The sequence below is a fragment of the Colias eurytheme genome, chromosome 31 (genome assembly GCF_061535395.1).
Source record: "Colias eurytheme isolate Ceu_HAF_F1 chromosome 31, ilColEury1 Martin Lab GWU primary, whole genome shotgun sequence".
Taxonomy (NCBI): Eukaryota; Metazoa; Arthropoda; class Insecta; order Lepidoptera; family Pieridae; genus Colias; species Colias eurytheme.
Window position 1 is genome coordinate 1,161,030 of NC_143010.1, and position 21,703 is coordinate 1,182,732.

The 21,703-nt window shown below is 33.5% G+C and overlaps 2 protein-coding genes across 2 annotated transcripts in view; both read right to left on the reverse strand.

Moving 5' to 3' along the window:
* Nucleotides 1-13,086, reverse strand: part of LOC149895346 (uncharacterized) — a 29,008-nt gene extending 15,922 nt beyond the window's left edge. The window contains exons 1-12 of the mRNA XM_090118759.1: nucleotides 13,045-13,086; nucleotides 11,476-12,430; nucleotides 11,105-11,217; nucleotides 7,649-7,714; nucleotides 7,179-7,212; nucleotides 6,064-6,411; nucleotides 4,680-4,817; nucleotides 3,996-4,034; nucleotides 3,699-3,746; nucleotides 2,007-2,054; nucleotides 1,030-1,125; nucleotides 591-638 (exon numbers count right to left, since the gene is read on the reverse strand). Of these exons, the coding sequence (XP_089974885.1) occupies nucleotides 591-638; nucleotides 1,030-1,125; nucleotides 2,007-2,054; nucleotides 3,699-3,746; nucleotides 3,996-4,034; nucleotides 4,680-4,817; nucleotides 6,064-6,411; nucleotides 7,179-7,212; nucleotides 7,649-7,714; nucleotides 11,105-11,217; nucleotides 11,476-12,430; nucleotides 13,045-13,086 (1,975 nt within the window). The remainder of the gene's footprint in view (nucleotides 1-590; nucleotides 639-1,029; nucleotides 1,126-2,006; nucleotides 2,055-3,698; nucleotides 3,747-3,995; nucleotides 4,035-4,679; nucleotides 4,818-6,063; nucleotides 6,412-7,178; nucleotides 7,213-7,648; nucleotides 7,715-11,104; nucleotides 11,218-11,475; nucleotides 12,431-13,044) is intronic.
* Nucleotides 13,087-18,832: 5,746 nt separating this feature from the next.
* On the reverse strand, nucleotides 18,833-21,255 carry LOC149895347 (uncharacterized). Its single transcript, XM_090119071.1, has 2 exons — nucleotides 20,395-21,255; nucleotides 18,833-19,343 (listed from the first exon to the last, which is right to left on the reverse strand). Exons 1-2 carry the CDS (start codon nucleotides 21,202-21,204, stop codon nucleotides 19,152-19,154), a joined length of 1,002 nt encoding a protein of 333 aa, XP_089975197.1. The 5' UTR covers nucleotides 21,205-21,255; the 3' UTR covers nucleotides 18,833-19,151.
* Nucleotides 21,256-21,703: the final 448 nt, after the last annotated feature.

Consider the following 21,703-nt stretch of genomic DNA (forward strand, 5'->3'; position numbering starts at 1 on the left):
CGTTTCTTGTAAAATATGATATTTATTATGTGTAACCCAAGTGATAAAACATTATAACATCGTCATATTAAGCCACAACATAACGGAAACTTATGTATATTATGTTTTTTAAGGAATTTCTTAGTTATTTTATTTTGCTCCTAGCTCCTATACTATAACGATTTCGGAGTTGCCCCCTTGGTAATATTATATTATACTTCAATGCGAATCCATTGGTATACGTTTCATTCCTGTCGATTCTGGGTTTTTGGTTCATACATTTTTGGACATGTCCTTTGATGGAAACTTACTTTATGATGTCCCAAATACACTGTAATTTATTTGATTGAAAATATTTATTTTTTCGCCTTATTTTGAATTAATACCAAAAAAACAACCTAATTTTCAATCGAAAAGTCACCCGTCAAAATATCAGCTTTTTTCAAAAACTTGGGGTGCCTTTTATTCATTGAAATCTCTACTTTCATATGGTGTAAAAAAAAATAAACACCACCATAGTAATTGAGAATCGGTCCACCCGTTTCGGAGGAGTATGCAGACTAACATTGTGACAAGAGAATTTTATATATAAGAAGAAAGATATATCTTACCTTGTTCACCGGTGAGCAGTCTCAAAAGTCGTAGAAGAGATTTGATGTCTGCAAAAATTATAAAAAGTTATTAAAAAAAGTATTTTATAGACACTAGACAGCCTCCACTTTTTCTTAAATCAACAGACAAACATAATAATAATATATAAATAATAAATAAACATATTTTATAGTTTTTTTTCACACCGCCGCGAGGCGAGATACTTGCCCCCCCAAATAAACATATAAAATGTTAAAATATAAGTGTGCCCACAATTTTAAATTATTTTCAAATTATATTTTTATGTCAAATCTCTACCAAAATTAACAATAGGTAAATAGAAAAAAAAACTAAATCGTCCAGTTATAACAGTGTGAAAAAATCATTAAAAAACCTATATAATAATCCACATTTGTTTGTTTGTTTCTCTATCCCCACAAAATCGCTATAGATACTTACGCGTAGTTCTAGATAGCTTGGCCATCATTTGTTCATAAAAACTCCATCCTCTTGAACCTCTGCACAGTTTCAGGAAATTGAATATTTGAGAATTCGCTATAAAAAAGAAAAAATATTAAAACAATTACTATATAATAAAGAAGGATTTGAACATAACAAACAATGTAGAAACAAAAGTTTGTATGTTGTCGATTTAAATGAAAAATACGAAATCGGTTTAAAATTATTATTTTTCTATTGAAAAAGCTACATCGCTACAAGGGCATGGTAATGACAAAAGTTTGATTTATTTATTATTTACTAGCGGTCCGCCCCGGCTTCGCCCGTGGTACATATTTCGCAATAAAAGGTAGCCTATGTCCTTTCTCGGGTATCAAAATATCTCCATACCAAATTTCATGCAAATTGGTTCAGTAGTTTAGGCGTGATTGAGTAACAGACAGACAGAGTTACTTTCGCATTTATAATATTAGTATGGATTAATAATTTGTATTTATACAGGGTGTCCCACTGTTGGTATACTAAGCTCAAAGGAGGTTTTTTGCATACGCTGAATACGTAAAAAGTACTTATAAAATTCTAGAGTCCAGACGCATCTTTTTTTTTCAAATAGATGAATTCTTAAAACTCTATGTGAACACCCATAACAAGCAACCCACCCAACATTGCCACACGCACGTGAGCTATCGTTTAAGATTATGTTTTTATAGACAAAATGCTCACATTAGAGAAGCGGTATATGCCGGTTGCGCGAAGCTAGAGATGAAAACATGGATTTTCAGGAAAAATTTAGCAAAAAATTTTTGATGTAATTTTGTTATTTAAGTATTTTTTACGTGATCAGTGTATGCAAAACTACAAGTCCCTTCGCGCTTAGTATACCAATAGTGGGACACCCTGTATATTTTATTAATTAATTAAAAAACCAATAAAATGATAAAAGAATAATACCTACTTAATTATCAAAGTATACTTACATTTCAAATTTGTCACCTTCGTCAAGTAGTTCAAGAATTGATTCCTTTCTGTAAACAAAAAAAAACATGAAGAATTAAAACATGAATTAAAAAATAAATATTCGATTTTTTAAGTCAGACAATTTTTTTTTCTAAAGCTAACCGAAAATTTATTGCTTTGTAAAAAAAGGTTTAAAGACATTTATTCCCATTAAGACAATAAGTCACTTACATGAGAAACTTAATTTTAAACATAGGTATGTATAAAAAATAACATTCGTTAGTTAAATATTTAGAGTAGGTTATTTACATTAGTTAAGTTAGGTTAGGTACCTACTCATTCATTGCATTCAAAGTTTGAGCGTGTGGTCTTCCAGGATGTGTTTCGATAATTGTTTTTTGAATACAATGAATGAGTTTACACTTTTCAATTTGCTTGGCAATCCGTTATAGAAACGTGCTCCCTCGTATGTTGCCGTTCGCCTTCCATAATTCGTTCGGATCTTCGGGAAGGCAAGATAGCTAGCTCGTCTATTAGGATAGTGGCGATTTGATGTTGAGAATAAAATATTTGTATTTATATTTTTGTGTAGCGCTTTGTGGATGAACATACACGTATTATAAAAGTATAATTGTTTTAAATTCATTATTTTAGTATCGTCGTAGATTTTATTCGTAGAAGTTAAAAAAGGATAGTTAAAAATGGTTTTAATAATTTTATTTTGTAAAATTTGTAGTGGCGCTAATTTATTTTTGTAAGCGCTACCCCATACTTCTATTAAATACATTAGGTGCGGTTTGACTAACGTGTTGTAGATGGTGTGGCGTAATTTATGAGGAATGCAAGAAGTGATATTACGCAGAGCTTTGTTCTTTCATTTACATTTTCCCTTGGATGAAACCGCGGGGCAAGCCTTGTATGTAAACCATTGATATATCTTTTTAATTTTTAATAGTACCTACATTATTACCCAGTTTAACACTAGATGACGTTGTACGAATCACGAATCTATACTAATATTATAAAGCTGAAGAGTTTGTTTGTTTGAACGCGCTAATCTCAGGTCCACTTTGAAAATTATTTCGGTGTTAGATAGCCCATTTATCGAGGAAGGCTGTATTATCATCACGCTAAGACCAACAGGAGCTGAGCAATGCGGGTGAAACCGCGGGGCACTACTAGTTTTTAAATAAACAAGTTACTTCCAATAACTTCATTATTTACTTAGCAATGGCACACATAAATTAAATATTAATTTATTATTTAATTATAATGTTTGTTCAAGTGAAATATAACTGCCTATTTCATGGTCTATTTGATTTTGAATAAAATAACGAACTTCATATTTTGTTTGTTTAACTGTTGATAATTTGTATCCGTGAATATATTTCTGTTATTATTAACTTTTAAATACTAAAAAACGTTTAAAATATAGGAATTTTAGAACATAAGTAATAAAACACAACTGTCTTACCACAAAAAACTTTAGACAAGTGACAGATCCCTGGTGTAAAGTTAGACTGTGTTTAAATTGTTTTGTTGTTAACCTAATTGTTAAAAAATTTTAAATGTCGAACATTACAGAACTTTTTTCTAGTTTTTTTTTTTCAAATAATCTGTCAAAATGACGTTTGATGGTTCCAAAACTCTTTTTTTAATGTTATTTCAAATTGCCCTATATTTAACAAATGAATACATGTAATATTTCTTACCCCTGAATCCGGAATACTTGAAGAGGTAGTCACCAAGTTGGTTGTGATCTGTAACATAAAAAAGAATAAGTAACATGTCAATTTTTGGAGGGAAAAACGATAGAGACGTTGTCTGTTCTAAAATGATTTATAAATGGTTTCAAAATTTTTTTAATAAATTATTAAAATTATATAATCGTATGTAGTAGTAATAAAATACTAATTTTTTGAATATTTATGGAATATACCTTTCAAGGTAGATAATTAATAAAAATGTATTTATATAGATATTTTGGTTCTTATATTATGATTACTTACTGCGCACTCCGAATATTTCGTCCAAGGGGTCGAGAAGTCCTGTAAAATATGCGAGTTATAAAATCCTTTATTTTGATAGATATATAAGTAACTTAAGTAGGATTTTTAACGTTAATTTTTTTTAAGAAACAAGAATACAGCAAAAGCAAGAAATCTATACTTAATATGTATTATACAGCTGAAGAGTTTGTTTGTTTGAATGCGCTAATCTCAGGACCTACTGGTCCGATTTGAAAAATTCTTCGGTGTTAGATAGCCATTTTATCAAGGAAGAAGGCTATATATCATCACGCTAAACAGAAGCGGAGCAATGCGGGTGAAACCGCGGGACACAGCTAGTAATATATAAGATACTAGCTGTGCTCTGCCTCCTCGAGCCTTCCTCAATAAATGGGCTATCTAACACCCAAAGAATTTTTAAAATCGGACCAGTAGTTCCCGAGATTAGAGCGTTCAGACAAACAAACTTTTTATGTTTATAATATTAGTATAGATAATACTAGCGGCCCGCCCCGGCTTCGCCCGTGGTACCTACATGTTTAAACTATCATATCTCTCAAGTTGGATCGAACTGCACATGGTGTGCGAATTAATTATCATCGGTTAAGTGGTTTAGGAGTCCATTGAGGACAAACATTGTGACACGAGATTCATATATATATTAAGATAATATCTATATCTTACCACCCGAGCCATGTCCACCAAGCACCCCTTGGTCCACATGATCATGTACTTGCTGAACTGTTCTGACAGCGTTGCCAACTGTGCCTAACGCGTTGCCAAGGAGACCGCCATTTTGTTGTGGTTGGTGTCTTTGATGCACTGTGAAATAAAGGAAGATCATTTAAACGTGTGAAACGTATCTATTACATTACTAGCTTTTTCAAAGAAAAACCCGCGTTCCCGTGGGATTTCCGCGATAAAACCTATCATATGTGTTAATCCAAGTTACCCACTATATGTGTGCTAAATTTCAATTTAATCGGTTCAGTAGTATTTTCGAGAAAGAGTAACATACATGCACACGCACATCCATCCTCACAAACTTTCGCATTTATATTATTACTAGATTTCCGCCCGCGGCTTCGCCCGCGTTTGCAAAGGAAAACCCGCATAGTTCCCGTTCCCGTGGGATTTCCGCGATAAAACCTATCATATGTGTTAATCCAAGTTACCCTCTATATGTGGGCTAAATTTCATTTTAATCGGAGTAACAAACATACACACACATCCACCCTCACAAACTTTCGCATTTATATTATTAAGTAGGAAGTAGGATAGGACTAGCGGTCCTCCTTGGTGCAGTGGTTGTCGCGTGAGCGTAGAACCGAATCCCGGGTTCGATTCCCGGTGGAGATGAAGAAAAAAATATCTCAAAAAATGAACACAGCAGGTTGATCACCTACTTGTCCCTAAAGAAAATCGATCAGTGAACCAGATGTATAATGCATCTGCCCCTTACCCCACTAGGGGTAACTTACCACACATGCAACTTCACTTTACTAGCGGTCCGCACCAGATTCGCTCGTGGTGTACATGTTTACGTTATGTTCGTACTTCAAGGAATATTATAAAAAAATAATTAACGAAATCGGTTCAGCCGTTCTTGAGTTTTGCGCTTAGTGATTCATTTTTATTAAATCGATAAATTAAAGACATTATCGGATTTAAAACGCGATTTAACGAGCGTGGTCACTGGGAGATTGTAATAATATGCTAAAAATTGTAATCTAGTGTTTTCGTATCGTGTTACGACATAATGCAATAATTTTTTTATGCCAGCAAAGAGAGATAACTATAGATAATAAATCTAAGGATGTTCACAATCTTACGACAGCATATACATCTTTAGCGTTATTGAAAAGTTCTTAAATTAAAAATGTCGATATGTTAATTTTTTAACATTATAAACTAACGTTTTAAGAAAACATCGTGAAGAAACGAGTAGGTATGACAAAGAACCAACCAATCGTTATAACTACATAATACATATATCCTTACCCTATGATAGAAATGACATCGTTTTTTTACAATTAATATAGCTAAAACAAAGAAGAAGAAAACTCACCTCCGTTACCAGGATGTTCCCTTCGAACGCCTGGGCCTTGGTTCCTATGGTTCTGGTTATTTCCCTCAGAACGCGTCTCAACCCTGGTTTCTTGGGTCTGCTGTACCGGACCATTCTGAACGGTCTTGTCCTGGATTTGCGTCTGCTCGATTTGCGTCTGCTGTACCGGACCATTCTGAACGGTCTGGTCCTGAACTTGCGTCTGCTGAACCTGTTGCGTCTGCTCGATATCTTGTGTCTGTGTTTCCTGGACCGTCTCCGAACGTTCTTCGCGGTATTCTTGTGTTTCTGTCTGCACCTGCTGGGTCTCTACTATTTCTGTGACTGTTTCCGTCACCGTTTCTACTTCTGTGGAGAGTTTTATTACATTAATACGGTGCTACTGTGTTCCACTAAGTTTACTTAATTCAAATTTTTTTGAGTATTTTTAATGATATAAATTTATAAAGAATAGAAAAAATTCGATCACGAGGCGGGACTCGAACCCGCATCCTTCGCGCCATTCCGGGGCGGATGCCTGATCAACTCAGCCACTCGTGACCCGCCAGAGCAATCGAATTTATTCTATTCTTTCAGTTTTATGTGTCTGAAGGGACACACCGCGCGAAGGATGCGGGTTCGAGTCCCGCCTCGTGATCGAATTTTTTCTATTCTTTATAAATTTATATCTATAAAGCATTTGAATGCCATAAAACCAAAAATATAAATTCTATTTTTAATGATATTTACTGTATTGAGGCGATGAGAAGAATACGTACCTACATCTTGGCAAAAGAAAAAAACTGAATCATATGATTAATTTAAATTAGCAGTAATTTTAATAACAATTAATAATCTTTTTTTTTCATCTATAGCAGTCAATTGCTATCAAACACACATATTTTTTTCATTATGTAATTTTCTCTTTAGTAATAATATTATGTGCAGGAAATAGTAATTTTACTTTTTCTAGTTTATTATATCATTCTATCAGTTGGTTGCCTGGAAGAGATCACTCTTAAGTGATAAGGCCGCCTTCTGTGCTGTTTTTTTTTTCTTTAGAATGGTTTGTTTGTATTTTGGCAGCACAATAAAGAGTTTTAAATATATAAATAAATAATTTTTGTGATACTTACGTTGGGGTAGAGCGTGCGCAGCCGCCGCTAAAGCCTGTGTCAATGTATAAAGAAATTGATTTAAAACATTGAAAATAAAATTAATAAAAACATCTAGTTAGTTAATAAAATACAGCGAGGTATCGCAATTCTGAACTCGCAATGATTACTTACAATATTTACAAAAATATTATGCTCTAAGAATACTTACTTTATTTATTTTGTTATTTTATCTAGTAAAAAAACGAATTCAAATTTTTAATAGGTAGCACTGAAATCCCAAAACCCCAAAACCCATGCCCAAAACTAATACTTAACACAGATTTAAAAAAATGTACTATTTTTTTACCGCGTTTAAAATTTTACAGCGGACGGAAAATAAAAAAAATTATACTTTTTTTTAATATGGACAAGCACCGGTGACGAAAAATAGAAAAAAAATATTGACACTTCTTTTTTTTACTTTAAGGACCAAGGTAAAAAATACTTACGGCTAACACAAACACACACACGGTAAAACGCATTTTGTGTGTGGTCAGACAAATGTCTTTAATCCACTACAATTTTAACGAATTTTTATTCAGTATTTATAGTGTTTATGAAACAGCTGTTCAAATTTATTACCTGCGTAATTGTAACAAAATATGGCTAATTTCGTATATTTGTTTGGGCCCCTTGGGTTGTTATTTGGAACTAATTAATTCCCCCGGCTTCGTCTGTGTAACTCAAAATCAAACGTTTATAAAAACTGTCTGTGACTGTGAACCAATTAGATAGATTAGGTACCTATATCCATACTAATATTATAAATGCGAAAGTAAATCTGTCTGTCTGTCTGTTACTCAATCACGCCTAAACTGCTGAACCAATTTGCATGAAATTTGGTATGGAGATATTTTGATACACGAGAAAGGACATAGGCTACCGTTTATTGCGAAATATGTACAACGGGCGAAGCCGGGGCGGACCTCTAGTTTTAAATATATTTTTTCTTAATTTAGAAAAAAATGAAAAGTTCGTAGCTTTACATTGTTGAAAACCTATCATTTATTTTTTCATTCTTTTCTAGCCTTAATATCCCGAAATATTAAAAACTTTTACAACAGATCCATACTCAAATTTAAAAAGACCCTATACATGTTTTTATTCAAGATTACTAGGTAGGTAAGTATTAGAAATTTTAATCAAATCGATTCATCCGTTATTGTTAGTGAGTGAACAACGAACAACGTATAGTAGATATACAGGGTGTAATCGTTAAGTGTGCACAGGCGATTTTTCCGTAAGTATTACAGATAACAAAAAACTTTAAACTGATATCGAAAGTACTTAACCTAATGAGTAAAATGGCCGTAATAAATTTTTAAAAATAAATCGAGAAATATCAAAAAAATTATCTTTAAACCCTCCCATACATTAAGTATGAAATATGAATATCCCATATACATTTAATATGAAAGATTTTAGCTTTCTTTTTCTTTTTTGGTTTTCTGCTTTAATTACTTCGCAAATTTGAGTGGCATTTTCACGCATTTTCCGGATATTTTCCGGGGATTTTCTGAGCATTTCCCTGGCATTTTCCCTGGTATATTATCATTCTATCTGTATAGGTATTACTTTATTATGTATTGTTATTGTTCAAAAATGTGTAATTTATTTATGTGTATGTATATCTTGTGTCTTTCTTTACATATTATATATAATTAGCTGTAATATATTTGCGAACGTACTGCCGCTCCAATCACTACAAAGAGGGGCCACTGAAAATCAGTGTTGTAACTGTGTTGCAACATATACTGAGTGGCTACCTGGTTTGGCTCCACATACTGTTTCTTTTATTAATTTTTACTTTTTATTTTTTATTTTACTGTAGTAATAAGATTGTTGCATATCGTGATTTTATTTGTTTACTTGTTTTCTTTTTTTTCAAATTGTTTGTTATCTGTGTTTATATCGTTAAATTTATGTTGTATTATTTCCATTGTATCATGGAGCCAAATAAATGTTTCTTTCTTTCTTCTTTCTTTCATTTTCCGGGGATTTTCAACGCATTTCCCAGACATTTACCGGACATTTCTCAGGCATTTTCCGGGGATTTTCCAGGCATTTTCCGGATATTTTCCGGACATTTTCACGCATTTTCCGGACATTTTCATGCATTTTCCGGATATTTTCCAGGCATTTTCCACGGTTTTTCCGGACATTTTCACGCATTTTCCGGATATTTTCACGCATATTCCGGATATTTTCCAGGCATTTTCCGGACATTTTCACGCATTTTCCGGATATTTTCCAGGCATTTCCACGCATTTTCCAGACATTTTCACGCATTTTCCGGACATTTTCTCGCATTTTCCGGACATTTTCATGCATTTTCCGGATATTTTCCAGGCATTTTCCACGGTTTTTCCGGACATTTTCACGTATTTTCCGGATATTTTCCAGACATTTTCCAGGCATTTTCCGGGAATTTCCCAGGCATTTTGCGGGGATTTTCCGAGCATTTTCCACGCTTCTCCCGGACATTTTCACGCATTTTCCGGATATTTTTCGGACATTTTCACTCATTTTCCAGATATTTTCCGGACATTTTCACGCATTTTCCGGATATTTTCCAGGCATTTTCCACGGTTTTTCCGGAAATTTCCACGCAATTTCCGGATATTTTACAGACATTCCCAGGCATTTTCCGGTTATTTTCCGGGAATTTCCTTGGCATTTTCCGAGCATTTTCCGGGGATTTTCCAGACATTTACAGGCTATGTCAGGGAAATGCCCGGAAAATGCCAGGGAAATGCTCAGAAAATCCCCGGAAAATATCCGGAAAATGCGTGAAAATGCCACTCAAATTTGCGAAGTAATTAATAATAATAATAAAATAATAAACTCTTTATTAGCAGGTAGGCAATATTAAAAATTAACAATTTATGTACTTACAATCTACTTAATCTAACAACCTACATACTAAAAGGATAGCCGCTCAGCATTTTACAATGAAAAGCTTTCATTGCAGAGCTGATTTTCAGCGACACCTAGTTATAAAAACGATCTAATCTAATGTATTAAATATAATAAATAAATATAAAAAGAGGAAATAATATAATAAATAAAATAATAAATAGTAATATATATTTTAAATAAATATACATAATATTGTGTTAATATAAATACCTATATAAATACGTGTGATAAAAATATACATCGAAGTCATAACCAGAATATTATATTGCGTGTAGGTACAATGTGCTTTAAAATCTTTAAATGTTTTTCTGTTTATTTAAGAGGTATGCTGCTAAATACTTATTAAAAGAGAATTTTGACTTTTTATCCCGAATAGGAGGAGGTAAATCGTTCCAACAATGCGTTGCTGCCCATTTGTAACTACCTCGAAAAGCGCTTGTACGATACTTAGGTACTATAAGGGGATTCGACGTTGTTCTTGTGGGGTACACATTTGATTGTTCTCTCCATTTAATTTTATCGTAAAGATATTTTGGTGATTCCGTTTTGATAATTGAAAATACCAAATTAGCCAGATGCAATCTCCTTCTGGCAGCCATCTTTAAAATATTATTTTTATTGAGATAAGGTGTTACGTGATTTCTTTTTGGTATTCCAAAGCAGTATCGTGCGCATGCGTTTTGAACTCTTTGAATCATTCGCTCCGTTCTGACCAACAAGCATGGACCATAAACTGCATCACAGTAATTCAGTTTGGAAAGAATCAAGCTTTCAACTAATTTTGTACGAAGTGATGTGGATATGAAATTTCGAAATGAGTATAATAATTTTAGCCTATAGAAACAATTTCTTACAACATTATTTAAATGAATTTCAAACCGGAGCTGTGGGTCAATTGTAAGACCTAAGTTGCACGCGACTTTTACACCTTCAATTACATTACAGTTAATAACAATTTGGGGTTTAGCGTTAATGATTGATTTTACTTGTTTCCTACTTCCAAGAATAATATATTTCGACTTCTGCGGGTTCAGCATTAGAGAATTTTGCTCAGACCATTCTACAATCCTCTGTAGTTCTTCATTCATTTTCTGTACAGCTAAAGGTGTGCAGTTTGGCTTACAGGAAATATAAAGCTGGATATCATCCGCGTACATATGATATCTACAGTAACGAAAACATTTAGTTATGTCAGCGCTATAGATTATATAAAGCAGGGGTCCCAGAATAGATCCCTGTGGTACACCTCTACAAATAGCTCGCGGGGATGATTTTAGTAACGATCCGTTTTCATTACGTATCTCGACAATCTGTGATCTCATAGATAAGTAACTTGTGAACCATTTGTGAGAGTTACCCGAAAAGCCGTAGTACGCCAATTTTGAAAGTAGCAAGTTTATGTTAATTGCATCAAACGCACGCGTATAATCCAATAGAACAAGTATCGTGCCTTCCCCCTCATCACAAGCTTCCAATATGTTACCTATTACATCACTCAGAGCAGTAACGGTCCCATGCCCTTTTCTGAACCCCGATTGAAATTCTGGAAGGATACGATGCTTATTTATGAACTCCACCGCCTGCGTGTATATTACTCGTTCTAAAACTTTTGAGAGACATGGCAAGATACTGATGGGTCTTAAATCCTTTGAAGTTGTTGGATTGCACGATTTGGGAATGGGTCTTACTATAGCACGACGCCAAAACTCAGGGAATATACCAGAAGTTATGGAAGTATTTACTATATCAGTGATGGCTTTGAGTGAATTTGGTAAAGTAAGTTTAATCATGTCTATATTTATGTTGTCTATTCCTTGAGCATTTGTTTTAATGTTGTTAATAAATTTCATGACTATATCTTCACTTACTGGTTTTATTTTAAATTCAGCTATACTATATTTATTCTCCTTAAAAAATTTCAACTGTGAAGCACAAGCACTTTCGTCTATCGAACCTGGTACGTTTAAAAAGTCTTCATTTAATTTATCAGGGTTATCAAAACAATCCGGGACACAGCTACTAGTATGAGAGGGTAATACTTGGGACTTCAGGTTCTTCCACAGAGACTTAGCATTATTAATGTTATCATTTATATGTTTCTGAAAGTATGCCGTTTTATCGTTTTGCAATACAACATTAGCTTGATGTTTTAAATCCAAATAATATTTCTTGTCAATATCAGATTTAGATTTGCGGAATTTCTTTTTAGCGTTATTTCTTAATTTAAACAAAAGTTTTACGTTATCAGTAATCCAAGGTGTTGGGGGTGTCTTAAATTTTCTGACCTTCAGAGGGGCGTGAGCATCAAAAAGCTGTACAATGTATGTTTGCAGTAAATGAACCTTTGAATTAACATCAGAGCAATCATTAATTATCCTATACCATGGAATTAGTTCAAGGTCTTTTGAGAAGGAGTCAAACGATATATTTTTTATAGGTCGAAAGGTAATTGCTTTAGGCTTTAACTTTTGTTTTTTAAAAACAGTTTCAAATGCAATAAAGCAATGATGGCCAAGTTCTGGAATGTGATCAACAGTAACGTTTTTGCAATCAACATCCGTACAAATAACATCTATTAAAGAGCTACTATCGCCTATAAAATGAGTCGGTGAACTAATAATTTGATTTAAAGTAAAAATATTAAGAAAATCCTTTATCTTTTTTGTATTAATGTTTTCTTCATTAAACATATTAACATTAAAATCGCCAAGCAGAATAATTTTATCATAGGGTGCTAGAGAGGTAATGCTATCTGTTAGACCATCAATAAAAACGTCCAAATTTAACCAAGGCGGCCTATAAGCGGTACCAATTATAGTTTTAGTGCTGTTAAGGTTAAGCGACAACCATAATTGCTCAACATCTCGGTGTGCAGGATGAGCAAGAACTCGCACATTAACACCGCATTTCACATAAAAGGCCACACCTCCCCCTCTTCCGCCACGGATATGGACTGGGCGAGGCACATGCTTCAATTTATATCCGGGGACTGAAGGCGCGCGACCATCCTCTCCTGGCCGTAGCCACGTTTCATTGATGGCCATGATGTCAACCGAATACTGAGCCATAGCTACTAAGAATTCATCCTGATTAGAGCCAAGAGAACAAGCATTCAATAATCCAAATTTAATGTGTTTACTCACTATCATTTATTACTTAGCAAAAACAGATAAAAAATAAATAAATAAATAAATAATTAAATTATATAAATGTATATATAATATTTGTGATAAAAACTACTATCAAAATATAAAATGAACCAATAAGTTGTATAGACTAAAATATAAATAAAATATCTATAATGTTTGTTATCACTTAAACATAACATCAATAACATCTCAAATATCGTAATATTTGTTGATCTTCATAAAGACGTCAGATTTAATTCATAACTAGCTGTGCCCCGCAGTTTTACTCGCATTGCTGAGCTCCTATTGGTATTAGTGTGATGATATATCCATACTAATATTATAAATGCGAAAGTAACTCTGTCTGTCTGTCTGTTACTCAATCACGCCTAAACTATACTCAACCAATTTGCATGAAATTTGGTATGGAGATATTTTGATACCCGAGAAAGGACATAGGCTACCTTTTATTGCGAAATATGTATCACGGGCGAAGCCGGGGCGGACCTCTAGTAGCTTATATTATATACCTGTCAGGAAAAAAGGGCTATCTCACACTGAAATATTTTTTCAATACGGACCCGTAGTTCCTGAGGTTTGATTGTTCAACCAAACAAACACACTCACCCTTCCGCTTCATAATATTAAGTTGTATAGATAATAGACAACAACCATTGAGATATACATATGGAGACGACACCGCCTACATCACTAATGTTCCGCTCAACATACGCCATATGGCGTAACTGCACGCTCATTTTTTATTTGTTTTAAAGTGAAACGCATCAAATATGCCTTCGTGTGTGTTACGATATTGCACAAATAATACAAATAATACGGAAAAGTGCAAAGGAAAAACTTTCATCAGTAAGTACCTAACTAGATAATAGTTTTTAAAACTTGCAAAGAAAAAAAATGGCGCACATATTTTGTCACGGTGTCTCCTCCATACATAGTAATATTATCTCAATGACAACAACACACGTTTGGGGCCCCATATAATGAATACGCTCTTTACAGCGGTAGATAGATACGCCCCTGGTAAGTAGCCTTCAAAACATTTTCGATTCAAAACTGTTTAAACAGTAGGTTATTAATGGTAATAGATATTTATAAATGCTTAACGAATATTATTATACACTAGCTTTCCGCCAGCGGGTTCGCCCGCGTAGTCAAAAAAGTTATCCCGGTATTTCCCGAGTTATCCCAGAAAACGGAGTAATTTCCGTTCCCGTGGGAAAAATAAATCCTATCCTATGTCCTTTATCGAGTCTCAAGTTATCTCTGTACCAAATTTTTAGTAAATCCAGTAAGTACTTTTTGAATTTAGACCGGAAATGCTTACAGACAAACAGACATAAATTCTAAAAACTGTATTTTTGAGTTCAATAACGATTGTACTGTATTAGGTATTGTTTTAAAAAAAATTTCAATGTACAGTTTTGACTTTCTTACGATTTTATTATTATATGTAAATAGAACATAATATAATATACAGGTACGTGGTGTGTAAACGATATTAAAATAATATTTACTTAAAATTAACAATACGTTTAGACATTTCAATGAAATTCAGAGCTTTATAAAATACAGGCAAATACTACATAATTATAGTGTTCAATAGACAATATAAAATTTGAATTATTGCTTTTTAATGTAGTGAGAATGACGTTGATTCTATTGTCTTTGGTTTTATTTTTTTACTAGCTTTCCACCCGCGGCATCGCCCACGCAGTCAAAGAAAAACCCGCATAGTACCCGTTCCCGTGGGATTTCCGGGATAAAACCTATCCTATGTCCTTTCTCGGGTATCAAAATATCTCTATACCAAATTTCATGCAAATTGGTTCATTAGTTAAGGCGTGATTGAGTAACAGACAGACAGACAGAGTTACTTTCGCATTTATAATATTAGTATGGATTTAATTCTACAGGATATCACTACATGATATAAAATAGTCGCTTCCCGCTGCCCCTATGTTCGCTTAGATCTTTAAAACTACGCAACGGATTTTAATGTGGTTTTTATGAACATGAACTTTCAAAAAACGCTATGATTAGCTTCACCTGTATGTTTGTATGTAACCGACTGTTTTATATTCGATTTTGACCCACTTTAACTTAGGAAATTTAGGAATATACATACTTAATAATTGGCAAGTAGCCTAAGGATTAAAAAAAGACATATTTTAAAAATAATATAATTTTATTCAATAATCCCAGCATATTTGCCGTAAATCAAGATGCACTTTATAATGAAAAAATGGTACTTTTCTTGGCAAGCTCTTAAAATATTTTTTTTTATTTGTCACTATTATAATTTAGGTACAATTTGTAATAATAATCAATGATATCATAAGTAATAAGGTGTAGATATGTTACCAACACAACATTCGATCTTTAAAACAGCACACTAACGCACAAACGATTAGACGTCAAAGTGAGATGGCATGATTCAACTATCGAGAGCGAGAGATAACTGAATTAGCCAAATTCCGTTGTGCCGCTTAAACGATTTTAACCTATCTACACTTTTTTTACTTATAGCATCATTGATAATATCAAATCAATGTTTTGTTACACTCTTTCTTTTATTATTTACTAGCTTTCCGCCTGCGGCTTCGCCCGCGTTTTCAAAAAAAAACCCGCATAGTTCCCGTTCCCGTGGGATTTCCGGGATAAAACCTAGCCTATGTCACTCAGAAATGATGTAGCTTTCCAACAGTGAAAGAATTTTTCAAATCTGCCAAGTAGTTTCGGAGCCTATTCAATTCATAAAGTGAAGTCCCGTGTCCCCTAGTGGGGTAAGGGGCAGATGCATTATTCATACATCTGTTTCACTGATCGATTTTCTTTATGGACAAGTAGGTGATCAGCCTTCTGTGTCCTGCCAGACCGAGACATTTTTTTTTTCTTCGTCTCCACCGGGAATCGAACCCAGGACCCCTCGGTTCTACGCTCACGCGTCAACCACTGTACCAAGGAGGCGGTCAAATCAAATTCAATTCATACAAACAAACAAACAAACAAAAAATCAAACCTTTCCTCTTTATAATATTTGTATAGATGTATAGATGTATAGATAATATTATAGTTGACAGCGAAAGCTTAGATCATTAAGTAATGGATAACACTCGCAGGCGTTTCCCCTTTTGCCGAGGTATAAGATTATTCGAATCGAAAAATCATATGCTTTCATAAAAACTACTTGCGTATTCGTAAAACGTCGAAAGGACGTCTGCGAGTGCTCCGCTAAAAATGCCGTTTTGCACTGTCAAGTCTTGCAGAAGCAATTCAAACATGTGGAATATTAAAAAAGATGGAATAACCTTTCATTTGTGTATATTTTTTTATTTTTTTAACGTACATTTCTAATTAAATGCAATTTCTAATAATCGTCGATGTATCGTTTAGCGATATGATCAAGACAAATAATCGAGTCATGTTTACTCGATCATTGATGCGGCCCCACGAGACTATCATGGAAAGAAAATATACAAATTTAATCTTTATGGACTAAGAGATAAAGTTGAATTTAAAACGCGATAATGAACCGCATTCCTTACGAGACTATCTTTTAAAGAAATACAAATTTAATCTTTATGGTCTAAGTTATAAAGTTGAATTTAGAACGCGATATTGAACCGCGATTGAACGAGACAACTTGGAATAAAATACAAATTTAATCTTTATGAACTTAGGAATAGAGTTGAATTTAAAAACTCGTCGCTTGAAAGGTCGTAAATTTTTACGACTTTCGTGACACAAATTATTTTTGTGAATGTGTGATTGTGTTTCATTGTGTTTCATCAGTGTGAGTTACCCTCCCCGCACCAAAATCAGCAGAAAGTTTAGTTAGAACATTTGCCAGCGTACTCCATCCATTACTTAATGATCTAAGAGCGAAAGAGACAGCAATAGGCGACCATAGAGTATACACATTTTCTTTATTTTTTACTAAGGCCATGACATTGAAGAAACATTTGACAGAGTAAAAATAACCTAAGTTTCGTTATTACAAAAAAACATAAAATATATATTTTTTTTTTTGGAATTTGAGATCTGCCAATAGAATAAATAACAATGAAAGGCACTTTTTTACCATTATTTGCAATATATATTTTTACAATGGTTAGAGTCATAGAAATCTAAATAACAAGACACTAGAAGTCGTAAGCGCGCGTGACCTTGTCGCCACTCAGGTGACTTTCACAACACCAGCGTGTTCGTCACTGTTCAGCTGTTGCTCTGGAGACGTATGTGTATAAACATGGTGTGTTTCAGCATTTCCCATTGCGGAAATTCTTCCACAAGTTGTAATTATACTAATAAAGGAATAATATTTCATCGGTAAATATTTCTTTTTTAGAAATAATGCCGTTTTTCCTTAAAATTATAGAATATTTACAAGTATTACGAGTGTCACCATAGTAATCGAAATAACAATGAATGACACAGTCTACCATTCTTATTATCACGTTTAACACAAATTTCAACCTTATTTCTATGAGTTTATGTTCAAAGTTATATCTATTGAAAATTGACAACTTCTGTTGTAGAAAAGCCGAATTTTTTCGTATTGGAACAAAAAGAAACAAAACGTCTCATATACTTAGGGATGTTATTCTAAAATAAACCGTAAATTCGTGCGTTAGGATACATATTAAAAAGCTTAATTTAATATTTAAGGTAGTTTTCACTAAAATCAAGCTGTCCAACAAAAGGCATAGTTTACTTGTGTGTACTGTTTAGCTATCGGTTTAAATGTGTTGATTTTGGCGACAGCGGTTTTCATATGAATTATGACATTATAGCACTTCTATGTGTCTTGTTATTTAGATTTCTATGGTTAGAGTACTGTCTGTGTCTTTACAATAATGAATATATGGAATACTTATATATTATGTAATTAATTATGTAATTAAATATGTAATTATTATATTATATGTATCAAGTTAAATGAAAAATTTATGGAAATGTTATTCAAGTTGAGTTATATATACCTAAAGCCATTTTTTTAATTTAACACCTGTTTCTATCTCTTATCATTATGAAATTATTGAATAAGAAATCTTGCTATACATGATATTATAAGTAGAAAGGTGTAGATAGGTTATTAGCAGTATTTGTGGCTAATAATAAGCTACATTTTACTTCAGTTGTCTCTTGCTCACGATAGTAGAATCATGCAGTGTACATTGAAGATCGAAATTTGTATTTTATAATTTTTAAGCATTCAAATTTTTACTTTAATTATTTAATCTTATATATAAAAATGAATCGCAAAATGTGTTGGTATATAACTCGAGAACGGCTGAACCGATTTCGATAATTCTTTTTTTATTATATTCCTTGAAGTACCAGGATGGTTCTTATGTAGAGAAAACATAAATATGTACCACGGGCGAAGCCGGGGCGGACCGCTAGTCTTATATATAAAAATGAATCGCAAAATGTGTTGGTAAGCGCATAACTCGAGAACGGCTGAACCGATTTCGATAATTCTTTTTTTATTATATTCCTTGAAGTACGAGGATGGTTCTTATGTAGAGAAAACGTAAACATGTACCACGGGCGAAGCCGGGGCGGACCGCTAGTATATATATAAAAATGAAACCCGTTTCGCGTTGTTACGGCATCACGCGTGAACGGGTGGACCAATTTCGACAATTCTTTTTTTATTATATTCCTTGAAGTACGAGGATGGTTCTTATGTAGAGAAAACGTAAATATGTACAACGGGCGAAGCTGGGGCGGACCGCTAGTAATTAAATATAAAATAAATGATTGTTATTTTATTCCTTCTGTTCTATTTTTTCTATCCTTTAAAAATCTCATTGACTATTTTGTTGATAACCTATCTACACCTTTTTACTTATAAAACCATAGGCATTTATTATATTGACTAGCTTTCCACAAATTTCCGGCTATAACCGCGTTTTTCACTCAACAGCTGTTCCCAACTCTTCGCTACTGTGTTATACAATTGCATTGTTGCTTTCGCGTCTTCGACGGAACTGTGTTCTCCGTGCTGTATGTCTATACCTAGGATTTCTTTTGCTAATCGTTTTAGGGAGGGCGTACTGCCTTTCGTGATCTGAAATGAGATTAAAATATATATTAAAAAAATGTTGTGTGGTTTTATGAAAGCACGGTAAAAGTGAAACTGTTCAAACGGTTCCGAACACTGCTTTGTGTAGCGCATGTCGCGTGACGGTCGGCTGCCGAGTAGGTATACCTACTCGGCAGCCGCGATACACGCGACATGCGCTACACAGACCAAAAAGTTTGAGACGATGTAATAAAAGTTTCACTTTAATAATGTAAATTGTTATTTTTTGACAATTTCCGCATTGATCATACATAATTAAACAGTGTACAACTTGTACAAAAAAAATATGCCACTTCTACGGTTCTCTACTCAAAGATATTGATTTTATTCCAACAAAATTCGATACTCTGACAAGGCTCTGAAAAACGATTGTTGGTGTAGCACAGGTCTACTGTAGTAGATTTATTATTATTAATTACTAGTAATAATATTAATAGTCTAGACTTATTATTATAATAATGTTTAGATTTATTATAATTAGAATTAGATTGAAATGAGTTTTTGTGAATATATGGACAGGATTTTAAGTTGTGTGGCAAGATGATGAATATGTATGTAGATGTGGATGCATTATAGGAACTTGAATAGTACATATTTTATATTGTGTATAATAAACTAAATTTTTAACTGGACGACTTGTTAGCTACATAATTCTGGTGATGATTTAGGTTATATTGTTATTTTTTCTATAAATAATTTAAGGTGATATGTTTATTATTTACAACTATGGCCTGGTTTGATCGAGTGACCGGTTGGCTTAGTTGGTAGTGGCTCTGCCTTCCAAACCAGTGGTTGTGGGTTCGATTCCCACTCGGAGCAAATATTTGTGTGATGAACATAGATGTTTGCTCTGTGTCTGGGTGTTAATTATCTATATAAGTATTTATTTAAAATTATATATATGTATGTTTATCAGCCATCTGGTTTCAAGCGAAAGCTTAGTATGGGATCAGATCGCCGTGTGTGAAAATTGTCCTGAAATATTTATTTATTTATTAAATCAAAGATTGTTATGGCTATAATTAAGAATACCAACCTTCTTAAATGGCTTATATTTAGATGTATCTCTAATATTTTTCTTCGGATGTGACAAGAACAGCACACTAAGGTCAGTCTTCAGAGAATGTCCCACTAGAATTCGTCCCTTCAATATTTCCGAGACCTCCTTCTGAACTACATTAAAATCTTCACCGTTTAACATATCCTCCTTTCTTACACCACTTATTTGCGTTCTATAGTCTACGACCTGTTCCCGCGCTTTCACAAACTTGTCATAAATGCAGTCACCGAATTTGTTGACCAGTGAAACACGCGCAATCATGTGGTCTTCGCCATTATACCCTATACCAACCATCTCGCAATCCATCGCTATAAACTTTGTTAATTTATTCTTTTTATCCTCTCTAACATCTTTTTTATCGTCATTAGAAAGTGGACTAACTACTTGGGCAGATTTATTATCTATATTCAGAGATTTCAAGTTGTTCTCAACGGTGTCTTGGTCTTTGTTTTTTTTCTTTCGTCCCCGCCTAAATGTGCCAGTAAAGTGCTCTTTTTTATCTGTAGTCGCTGGTTTTTCGTTCGGTTTCTCCATTAACGACGTGGATTGCAGTAATTTCTGCCAGTTTGCATCTATAACACCTCTTTTTACTATTGTTTGGTTAGGTTGATCAACTGTGTGTCTTTTTCGTTTTTTAGAATTTTCGACCATATTTACATTGGCGATTTGTTCGTATAGTGATTTAAGAAAATAATATGTAGTAGAAAACACACAATATATGATATTCAACACGAAATCGATTATTATCAGCAACAAAACAATAAAGTCGTTGAACGAAAATGACATTTATTTTGACAACAATTCCGCATGGCTTCTTCACTCTAACCATAGATAAAAACATCAATGCTACCAGTATGATATTGTAAACTCCCTGTCTGTGAATGTAATAAATAATAAATAAATTAAGTAAAATGATACTTGTATTTGTGTGTGCCTGACACTGCATATGAAGCATTTTTTTTGGATATATTGTGAGTATATAACGTATCTATACATAAAATATCATTGTTTTTAATGTAGTGAGAATGACGTTGACTCTATTGTCTTTGATTCATTTTTATTTAATTCTACCTATTCTACAGGATATCATGTGGGATATCATTACATGATATAAAAATATAGTTGATTCCCGGTTTCTGTCTTGTCGTGCTGATGTTTAAAACTACGCAACGGATTTTGATGCGGTTTTTATGAACATAAACTTTAATGAAAACGCATTTATTAGCTTCACCTGTGTTTCTTTGTAACCGACTGTTTTAGATTCGATTTTGACCCACTTTAACTT